The sequence below is a fragment of the Eleutherodactylus coqui genome, chromosome 6, assembly GCF_035609145.1.
Source record: "Eleutherodactylus coqui strain aEleCoq1 chromosome 6, aEleCoq1.hap1, whole genome shotgun sequence".
Classification (NCBI taxonomy): domain Eukaryota; kingdom Metazoa; phylum Chordata; class Amphibia; order Anura; family Eleutherodactylidae; genus Eleutherodactylus; species Eleutherodactylus coqui.
This window is the reverse complement of record NC_089842.1, coordinates 217,253,011-217,264,555: the sequence shown is the minus strand read 5'-3', so window position 1 is coordinate 217,264,555 and position 11,545 is coordinate 217,253,011. Positions and strand designations below refer to the sequence as shown.

The 11,545-nt window shown below is 56.7% G+C and overlaps 1 protein-coding gene across 1 annotated transcript; it reads left to right on the top strand.

Moving 5' to 3' along the window:
• The first annotated feature begins 538 nt into the window (after positions 1-538).
• On the top strand, positions 539-11,203 carry SSR2 (signal sequence receptor subunit 2). Its single transcript, XM_066608729.1, has 6 exons — positions 539-640; positions 917-1,071; positions 5,450-5,548; positions 8,125-8,233; positions 8,325-8,402; positions 10,698-11,203. The coding sequence occupies exons 2-6, from the start codon at positions 917-919 to the stop codon at positions 10,806-10,808; spliced, it is 552 nt and encodes a 183-aa protein (XP_066464826.1). The 5' UTR covers positions 539-640; the 3' UTR covers positions 10,809-11,203.
• Positions 11,204-11,545: the final 342 nt, after the last annotated feature.

Below are 11,545 nucleotides of genomic sequence, written 5' to 3'. Positions count from 1 at the left end.
GCGGTGACATCATCACTCTCCACACATAAGTGACATATGACAGCGGTGACATCATCACTCTCCACACATAAGTGATATATGACAGCGGTGACATCATCACTCTCCACACATAAGTGAGATATGACAGCGGTGACATCATCACTCTCCACACATAAATGAGATATGACAGCGGTGACATCATCACTCTCCACACATAAGTGATATATGACAGCGGTGACATCATCACTCTCCACACATAAATGAGATATGACAGCGGTGACATCATCACTCTCCACACATAAATGAGATATGACAGCGGTGACATCATCACTCTCCACACATAAATGAGATGACAGCGGTGACATCATCACTCTCCACACATAAATGAGATATGACAGCGGTGACATCATCACTCTCCACATAGAAGTGATATACAAGAAGTTACGGGGGTTATATACACTGTGTTATCTATCACAAGCTATCATGCTTGTATCGGGCACACAGACTACAGTTGCCGGGATACAATATCACGTGACTCAGACAGGGCAAAGTAGACTACATTTCCCGTGATGCTCCGGGGGCTGTAGGCGGGACTTCCGGTGTGTCTCTGGTTGACGTGTCTCTCTTCACTGTGAGACCGCGGAGAGTGAGGTGGACGGAGGTGAGTGCCGGCGGGCCGGTGGGCCGGTGTAGCGCTGCCTCCTGCCGGCGGGCCGCAGTGGTGGCCTCTGCCAGGGGCTGGTGTCTGTATTTCCCCCTGGTTTATAGGTGCATCAATCCCTTCGGATGAGCCGGGCTCCTCGCCATTCCTGTATGAGTGCTGTGGCCCCTTCCTGCTGTATGTGGGGGTCCTCTGCTATTCCCCTGGGGTCTTGTTATGAGTGATAACATCATGCCCAGGTCTGTGATGTCATTGCTGCTCTCTTGCTCCCTGCAGATGAAGAGGTTACTTGCTGCGCTGCTCGCCCTGCTGGCGGTCGCCCGCTGTGAGGAGGGGGCCCGGTTACTGGCGTCTAAGACCCTGCTGAACCGCTACGCCGTGGAGGGGAAGGACCTGACGCTGCAGTACAACATCTACAACGTGGGTTCCAGGTGAGAGCGGGACAACATGGCGGCCGGGAGAGGCGGGACATTGTTACTGCTGGGACAGCGTGGCGGCTGGGGGAGGCGGGACATTATGTTACTGCTGGGACAACATGGCGGCCGGGGGAGGCGGGACCTTATGTTACTGCTGGGACAGCATGGCGGCCGGGGGAGGCGGGACCTTATGTTACTGCTGGGACAGCATGGCGGCCGGGGGAGGCGGGACCTTATGTTACTGCTGGGACAGCATGGCGGCCGGGGAGGCGGGACATTGTTACTGCTGGGACAGCGTGGCGGCCGGGGGGGAGGCGGGACATTATGGTAGTGCTGGGACAGCGTGGCGGCCGGGGGGAGGCGGGACATTGTTACTGCTGGGACAGCGTGGCGGCCGGGGGGAGGCGGGACATTATGGTAGTGCTGGGACAGCGTGGCGGCCGGGGGGAGGCGGGACCTTATGTTACTGCTGGGACAGCGTGGCGGCTGGGGGAGGCGGGACCTTATGTTACTGCTGGGACAGCGTGGTGGCCGGGGAGGCGGGACCTTATGTTACTGCTGGGACAGCGTGGCGGCCGGGGGAGGCGGGACCTTATGTTACTGCTGGGATAGCATGGCGGCCGTGGGAGGCGGGACATTATGTTACTGCTGGGACAGCGTGGTGGCCGGGGGAGGCGGGACCTTGTTACTGCTGGGACAACATGGCGGCCGGGGGAGGCGGGACCTTATGTTACTGCTGGGACAGCATGGCGGCCGGGGGAGGCGGGACCTCATGTTACCGCTGGGACAGCGTGGCGGCCGGGGGAGGCGGGACCTCATGTTACCGCTGGGACAGCGTGGCGGCCGGGGGAGGCGGGACCTTATGTTACCGCTGGGACAGCGTGGCGGCCGGGGGAAGGCGGGACCTTATGTTACCGCTGGGACAGCGTGGCGGCCGGGGGAGGCGGGACCTTATGTCACTGCTGGGACAACATGGCGGCCGGGGGAGGCGGGACCTTATGTCACTGCTGGGACAGCGTGGCGGCCGGGGGAGGCGGGACCTTATGTCACTGCTGGGACAGCGTGGCGGCCGGGGGAGGCGGGACCTTATGTCACTGCTGGGACAGCGTGGCGGCCGGGGGAGGCGGGACCTTATGTTACTGCTGGGACAGAGTGGCGGCCGGGGGAGGCGGGACCTTATGGTACCGCTGGGACAGCATGGCGGCCGGGGGAGGCGGGACCTCATGTTACCGCTGGGACAGCGTGGCGGCCGGGGGAGGCGGGACCTTATGTTACTGCTGGGACAGCGTGGCGGCCGGGGGAGGCGGGACCTTATGTTACTGCTGGGACAGCGTGGCGGCCGGGGGAGGCGGGACCTTATGTTACTGCTGGGACAGCGTGGCGGCCGGGGGAGGCGGGACCTTATGTTACTGCTGGGACAGCGTGGCGGCCGGGGGAAGGCGGGACCTTATGTTACTGCTGGGACAACGTGGCGGCCGGGGGAGGCGGGACCTTATGTCACTGCTGGGACAGCGTGGCGGCCGGGGGAGGCGGGACCTTATGTTACTGCTGGGACAGCGGGGGGAGGTGGGACCTTATGTTACTGCTGGGACAGCGTGGCGGCTGGGGGGAGGCGGGACCTTATGTTACTGCTGGGACAGCGTGGCGGCCGGGGGAGGCGGGACCTTATGTTACTGCTGGGACAGCGTGGCGGCCGGGGGAGGCGGGACCTTATGTTACTGCTGGGACAGCGTGGCGGCCGGGGGAAGGCGGGACCTTATGTTACTGCTGGGACAGCGTGGCGGCCGGGGGGAGGCGGGACATTGTTACTGCTGGGACAGCGTGGCGGCCGGGGGGAGGCGGGACATTATGGTAGTGCTGGGACAGCGTGGCGGCCGGGGGGAGGCGGGACCTTATGTTACTGCTGGGACAGCGTGGCGGCTGGGGGAGGCGGGACCTTATGTTACTGCTGGGACAGCGTGGCGGCCGGGGAGGCGGGACCTTATGTTACTGCTGGGACAGCGTGGCGGCCGGGGGAGGCGGGACCTTATGTTACTGCTGGGATAGCGTGGCGGCCGTGGGAGGCGGGACATTATGTTACTGCTGGGACAGCGTGGTGGCCGGGGGAGGCGGGACCTTGTTACTGCTGGGACAACATGGCGGCCGGGGGAGGCGGGACCTTATGTTACTGCTGGGACAGCATGGCGGCCGGGGGAGGCGGGACCTCATGTTACCGCTGGGACAGCGTGGCGGCCGGGGGAGGCGGGACCTCATGTTACCGCTGGGACAGCGTGGCGGCCGGGGGAGGCGGGACCTTATGTTACCGCTGGGACAGCGTGGCGGCCGGGGGAAGGCGGGACCTTATGTTACCGCTGGGACAGCGTGGCGGCCGGGGGAGGCGGGACCTTATGTCACTGCTGGGACAACGTGGCGGCCGGGGGAGGCGGGACCTTATGTCACTGCTGGGACAGCGTGGCGGCCGGGGGAGGCGGGACCTTATGTCACTGCTGGGACAGCGTGGCGGCCAGGGGAGGCGGGACCTTATGTCACTGCTGGGACAGCGTGGCGGCCGGGGGAGGCGGGACCTTATGTTACTGCTGGGACAGAGTGGCGGCCGGGGGAGGCGGGACCTTATGGTACCGCTGGGACAGCATGGCGGCCGGGGGAGGCGGGACCTCATGTTACCGCTGGGACAGCGTGGCGGCCGGGGGAGGCGGGACCTTATGTTACTGCTGGGACAGCGTGGCGGCCGGGGGAGGCGGGACCTTATGTTACTGCTGGGACAGCGTGGCGGCCGGGGGAGGCGGGACCTTATGTTACTGCTGGGACAGCGTGGCGGCCGGGGGAGGCGGGACCTTATGTTACTGCTGGGACAGCGTGGCGGCCGGGGGAAGGCGGGACCTTATGTTACTGCTGGGACAACGTGGCGGCCGGGGGCGGCGGGACCTTATGTCACTGCTGGGACAGCGTGGCGGCCGGGGGAGGCGGGACCTTATGTTACTGCTGGGACAGCGGGGGGAGGTGGGACCTTATGTTACTGCTGGGACAGCGTGGCGGCTGGGGGGAGGCGGGACCTTATGTTACTGCTGGGACAGCGTGGCGGCCGGGGGAGGCGGGACCTTATGTTACTGCTGGGACAGCGTGGCGGCCGGGGGAGGCGGGACCTTATGTTACTGCTGGGACAGCGTGGCGGCCGGGGGAAGGCGGGACCTTATGTTACTGCTGGGACAGCGTGGCGGCCGGGGGAGGCGGGACCTTATGTTACTGCTGGGACAACATGGCGGCCGGGGGAGGCGGGACCTTATGTCACTGCTGGGACAGCGTGGCGGCCGGGGGAGGCGGGACCTTATGTTACTGCTGGGACAGCGGGGGGAGGTGGGACCTTATGTTACTGCTGGGACAGCGTGGCGGCTTGGGGGAGGCGGGACCTTATGTTACTGCTGGGACAGCGTGGCGGCCGGGGGGAGGCGGGACCTTACGTTACCGCTGGGACAGCGTGGCGGCCGGGGGAGGCGGGACCTTACGTTACCGCTGGGACAGCGTAGCGGCCGGGGGAGGCGGGACCTTACGTTACCGCTGGGACAGCGTGGCGGCCGGGGGGAGGCGGGACCTTACGTTACCGCTGGGACAGCGTGGCGGCCGGGGGGAGGCGGGACCTTACGTTACCGCTGGGACAGCGTGGCGGCCGGGGGGAGGCGGGACCTTACGTTACCGCTGGGACAGCGTGGCGGCCGGGGGGAGGCGGGACCTTACGTTACCGCTGGGACAGCGTGGCGGCCGGGGGGAGGCGGGACCTTACGTTACCGCTGGGACAGCGTGGCGGCCGGGGGGAGGCGGGACCTTACGTTACCGCTGGGACAGCGTGGCGGCCGGGGGGAGGCGGGACCTTACGTTACCGCTGGGACAGCGTGGCGGCCGGGGGGAGGCGGGACCTTACGTTACCGCTGGGACAGCGTGGCGGCCGGGGGGAGGCGGGACCTTACGTTACCGCTGGGACAGCGTGGCGGCCGGGGGGAGGCGGGACCTTGCGTTACCGCTGGGACAGCGTGGCGGCCGGGGGGAGGCGGGACCTTAGGTTACCGCTGGGACAGCGTGGCGGCCGGGGGGGAGGCGGGACCTCATGTTACCGCTGGGACAGCGTGGCTGACGTCCCCCAGACTGCTCAGTGCTCATGGTATTGTGCAGAGGACTCATCTTCCTTTCCTAGAAGTCAGGTGACGCCCCTACTGGGGCTGTGATGGCTGGCATGTTGGTTGTCACCCGTGTTCTCACACGGCATGTTATCAGTCCCGTCATTTAGGCGAATGTGTCCGATATTTCTAGTTCGTCTATCTTATATTCGGAGGGGAGATGGAGGCGTTGGGCGCCTCGTACCTCCCTGCTGCCAGTAATGTTGTGCCTCTTGTCTCTCTAGCGCCGCCCTGGATGTGGAGCTCTCCGATGACTCCTTCCCTCCAGAGGACTTTGGGATCGTCTCCGGGATGCTGAATGTGAAGTGGGACAGAATCGCCCCGTATCCTTTCTCTGAAGATGCCGCGGCGTATGTTATGGGGTACCGCGCCACTTGTGAGCGGCGGTGGCAGCTGGTCAGGTGACTTGTGGAAACCTTATTCCTGCGATCACCGGACATCCCGTTGAAGTCCGTATTAACCAACAGCTGCCCTGCCCGACCTGTGGTGGCGCCGATGGATGGGTAGCGGACTGCACTTCAGTCTTGTCGCACACCGAGCGTCCTCTGACGCGCCCCACACTTTGGCGTATTTTTAGGCCTTGTTCACGCACAACGGGTTTTCTCTCTGGTTTTCCTTATGAAAAGCCTGCATCCTCTAGATGATGTTCACAAGGCCCGTGTCACGGATTCTACGCCAAAATACCCGAAGCCCTCCAACACAGACGTTTTTGTACAGCGCCTAGCGCTGCCTTTTTTAGCGCTGCGCTAAACACTCGCCGCTCCCATTCATTTCAGTGGGGCTGCTCACACAACGCTGCGCTTTGACAGATGCATGTTCTATCTTTGGCCGTTGAGCCCTGCGCCGCCCGTTGAAATGAATGGGCAGCGGTTTCAGCGCTGCTGAAAACGTGGCACAACTTCATACCGCGCTTTTAACAGCGCTAAACGCCCTACCTACACTACCTTTAAAATAAAAAAAAACAAGAGATTGCTCTGATTGGCCGAGTCTGTGCTTGATGAACCAATCACAGCCATTCAATGAATGGCTGTGATTGGTGCATCCGGCTCTGGTTGGCTCAGCCATTCAGAGCAATCTCTTCCTGGAGGCGGGGTCTTCAAACCCCGTTACCAGCAAATGACGCTCTGTCGGTGCTGACAAGTTCGTGGAGAGCAGCAGTGACCCGGACGGCACCCACTAGGTGAGCATTGCTGTTTTTTTTTTTTTTTTTTTTCTCAGCTTTCTTGGCTGCGTTTTCAGCTGCGCAGCCAAAATGCATGCCAGTGCTGCGTTTCTGCAAACGCCTGTGTGAGTACGTAACCCACGGATGCGTAACAGGTGACCGCGCCGCTGTCTTGGCGACATATTTAGAATCGTCGTAGTTTTTAGTATCTGTTTTTGCCATAGAAATCAGTAGGACTGCAAAAATCACAGCTAAAAGGTGTTTGGATACGAATTTCGCCCTAGAAAATGCGACAAAATCTGCAGCGTTCCGCCACGGTTTTGATGGGGATCCGTAAGCGGAATCTACCCTGTTGATGGGCAAAATCTGCTCGTGGAATTCCAACGTGTCTCTTCTTGACGCGGAAACTTGTTTTTCCACATCCGAATTCCATTGCCACGGCAGATTCTGGTGACGGTCTGGTGGATCCGCATCACAAACCGTGGCGGTGGAAAACCGCAGGTCTTGTCATGGTTTTTTTATGCAGAATTCGCCACAGAAAATTCCTCTGCGTTGTGTGAAGATGTGAAGATGCCGCTTGTGTGGCTTATACAGGCGCAGTCTGATGCAGATTGTTTTCCACCCCGTTACATCCGCCCTCACACTAGCGGCAATGTGATGAGATTTTTCATCATCTCGTCCCAACGCCATCTGTGCAGACACTGACCAGCGTGGCGGAAACTAAATCCGGGGCGTGACTATTAGCTATGACTAGAGATGAGCGAGCATTGTCCTTAGCGAGTACCTGCCCGCTTGGAAGAAAAGATTCGGGTGCCGGGGCGGGTGACAGGTGAGTTGCGGGGGGAGAGAGAGAGATCTCCCCTCCGTTCCCCCTGCTGCTCCCCACCGGCGCCCGAATCTTTTCTTCCGAGCGGGCAGGTACTCGCTAAGGACAATGCTCGCTCATCTCTAGCTATGAGTTATCCGTTGCAAATAATGTCGATATTGCGCTCCGGGTCTGCCGCAGGTTATTCGCTTTCGCTGTATGAAAGTAGCTTTAAAGCGATGTTCACGCAGGTGGAAGCGGCGTTATGTTTTTACATGGAATCGGCGTCCTATTTTCCCGCGCAGACTTCGCCTCCGCCATCTGCAGCAGATCTCCGCCGCTGATTTCCACAGATTTAGCTCACTGCAGCGGGGAAAAAACTGTGTGGCTTCTACCCCAAAAGTGATGCGCCGCTGCCTCTTTTCTTTCTACGTCACGGAGTAATTTGCGCCGTAACACCTACTGCACAGATTCCAATAGGAATCAGTCGGGCGCCTTAGAATGCGGATTTCGCCACGGATTCCATATCAAATCACAGCAGAATCCAACAAAGGAACAACCGCCATCATCAGGCAGAACGCAAATCCGGAATTTAAAGGGGTTTTCATGACTTAAAAACGCGTCATCTTAACACAACATCCAAATAAGTGTTGGTTTTTTTGTTTTTTTTAAAATTTATATGCGCGGTTTAGCGCCATTCCATGAGGCTAATTCACACGTCCATAGCAGGTGGCCATTATGGTATCTGTGGGGGTAAGTGTGTGATCACTGGAGGTCTGACCTCTGAGGACCTCACCCATCACGAGAACGGGTGCCTCATGAATGGCGCAGCGGTCACATATACGCGCTACCGCTCCATTTACTCTGATCAGTCCCGTAGACAACAATGCAGTGGCAGCGAGTGTTCTCCTTCCTTAACTCCCCGTCTTCAGAGCCAGCAACGTCTCTCACACCGTGGTCCTGCGCCCCCTGAAGGCCGGGTACTTCAACTTCACATCCGCCACCATCACTTACCTGGCACAGGAGGGCTCACAGGTTGTGGTAAGTAGCCGCTACCATGTTGTGGGGGTGGGGGTCATAGGGACAACCTGTGGGAGGGGCTCTAATACAATGTGGTGTGTTTTGGTAACAGGTGGGCTACACCAGCGCCCCCGGACAAGGTGGGATCCTGGCTCAGCGAGAATTCGACCGACGCTTCTCTCCGCATTTTGTAAGTGGATTGATGAATTAGTTAAAGGGACTCCTGTTGCTGGCGGAAGCACCCTAGTAGCACTAGAGGGCGCCAAAGTGCCAGTCAGGGGCTGGAAAATGCCTTCTATTCTGTGGGGAGTTGAACAATATCCTGATGTCAGATATCTGGCATTCTGATAAAAAAAAATATATATATATATATAAAGCTGCACATTTTTGCATGGGGTTACTTTGTGCAAAAACTTGTAAGCATTCTTATTTTTGCTGTCATCATTGTACATCGTGGCATGTAGAGGGTTCCCGAGGGAGGGCGCTCCATCTGTGATGTCATCGGCCATCACGGAGGGCTGATGGGTTGTGGCCCGATGGCATACACTGATGTCTGGGCCTGCTGTGGCCTGTGATCGCTACTGTGAGTGATAATGTACTGCAGTGTATTATAGTGATAGGAACTTTCATGGTTCAAGTCCTACAGGGACATAAAAAAAGTGTGTTGAGAAAAATTTGGGGGCACTTTTCAGTTTGTCTAAACTTTAAAAAGCCATCATATTTAGTATTCTGGTATCTGTAGCGACCTGTACAATAAATTGAACACAGATTTATACTGCATGGCAAAAACCATAAAAAAGAAGGCAAAATGCTTATGACCGGCAGCACACAACCAATTGCGGTATGGGATCCTGCACTGGAATCAGACTCTGTGCCTGACCGCTGACCCCGCGTACCTGTCGTTATCTTTCTTCGGTACTGCGGATTGGTCGCCATCAGACATGCGCAGTACAGATTTTACTGTGTCATCGCTAGGCAATGACGTGGATCCCGTGACCGTTCCACAATGGTAATGCGGATGGACCGCGGGTCGGACGGCTTCCATTGACTGCAACCGAAGCGGTCTGTGCAAACACTGCACAAAAATAGAGCATGGTGCGTTTTATTTTTTTATTTTCCCTCCTCCGGAAAGTGGGAAAAACACTCGCGTACAGCATGCCATGGGCGATATTTGCTTCGTAGTGCAAATATGCTCGTGTGTAGGCGACTTATATTGTTCATTTTGCCTCACAATTAAAGTTATCTTAAAAACAAAAAATTGTGAACCCCAATAAAAATGACAACTTGTAAAAAAAAGTGTGTAATAAATATATATATATATACACTTTCCAAGTAATTAAAGGAAAACAATTTTTGTGTTGCCATAATCGTACAAGGCTGCAAAAAATGGATTGTTATGGATTATGCTGCATAATTCTATAAAAAGCAATAGCAGAATAGTCTCTCCTGTCCCTCCAAAAATAGTACCAGTAAAAAGTAGCTTCCCAAATAAAAAAACCAAGGCATCACATGACGAAAAATTAAATTAAGTTATTGCTTTTGAAAAGTGTAGTTGAAGAGCACCCCCCCCCCCCCCCCCCCACAAAAAAATCATTGCATAAATATTGCCAAAATAAGCAGTGTCACTAAGGGGTTAAAGGGTTGAAGGGATTAAAATAATAAACTGAAACATACTTGCCCCGCTGTGGTCCCGCTGGTTGTTGTGGTCACTGACCTCACAGTGACTGCTGCAGCGTCGCAGTCCTGAAGTCTTAACGTCATGGCGCTCAGGATGTGAGTGCCAGGAAACCGAGTGATGCTGCAGCCGTCACCTGATTTTCTGTGATGTTAGCGAACACAACCACTGGGACCACAGACCTTTCCTTACGCTGCCCTGATGCTCCCTCTCTGCTGTTTCAGTCTTCTATTTACTTTGGGCTGCAATGATCACATGGTGGTTTACCCACATGATCGCTGCAGCCAATAGGAGGCTGGACAGGGATGTCATCAGTGTCGTCCCTTTAAACCTGTCTCAGGGCTTCTAGAATAGACGGGAAGTCGCCTCTCGGATGCCATGGTGCTGAAGCGGTGGCCCGGCACCGCAGTGAGTATATTTACTTTATACGAACCGGGAGCCCAAAGTAATAAAAAAAAAAATCTCGGAAAATCTTTTAATAAGTCAGGTGCATCTTCTGATGGGGGGCTGTGTATCAAAACCGCGTTTCATAGGCCATCTTGTTATGTCTGTCCTCTATATGTCCCTTCAGCAGAGCCCAGAGGGCCATATAACACCTTTCCTGCCTTACAGGAGGAGCCCTGTGTGAGGCGTCAGGGGGGGGCGTTTAGTAAGTGGATTTGGGCCCCTTACTCTAGTGTTGCATGGATAACCTGAGCCTGTCCTGTCACTTTAAAAGGCGGGTCTGTGGGATTGATGGACTGTCTCCCACTAGGGGCACTGCTGTAAACAGGATCTCTTACTAACAGTTTGTCTCCTCTCACCCCTTAGCTGGACTGGGCGGCCTTCGGCGTGATGACTCTGCCCTCAATCGGCATCCCCCTCCTCCTCTGGTATTCTAGCAAGAGAAAGTACGACACCCCCAAACCCAAGAAGAACTGAGGGGGCTGTTAGTCCGAGACCCTACACCTGCTCAGGACTTATCCTGTGAGCCCACCTGCTGCTGCCTTTTCCAGGAATCTCCAAGTACCCATCTGAGGCAGCTCCTCCTGATGTCATTGATCGCCAGTGTGGGGCGCTCCAGGACCTCAATAATATTAGGACTTATTCATTGGCTGGAAAAATAATTTTGGGGGGGACTTCACCTGTTAACCCCGTCGGTGCCAACTTGATGGCAGAAACCAATGCAGATGGGACGATTGTGTCGGGTACTACAATTATGATCTGCTGTGTCCTGTCTGTACAGTGTGCAAGGGGGGGGCGCTAATGAGCACAGCTCTCTGCCACCCCCTGCTGGAAAAGTGGAGGGTTTTCTAATAAAAGTGAAGTAAAACTTTCCTGAGTCTGCTTTATCTTTGTACCCCGGGGGTGTGAATACTTTTTTGGTGATCCGCAGACTAGTCGTCACAATATGTCAGCTGATTTTTATCTCCCTTTAAGGAGAAGACCACACACACACCCCACATCCTTCGTTAATGCAAAATGGAGACATGAAGGTTCTTGGCTTTAGTTTTTGGCCCTTGTCACCTTGTTGCATACATATATAATATACGCCCCGTGTAGCATTATTGTGCCTTGTCTGCGAAGAAATGGTGACATTTTGGGGGGACGGTGCAGGAATGTTTGGTGGGTGATAGAAGTACCATCCTACGGAAGGCAGACAATGATGTGCTGTACGC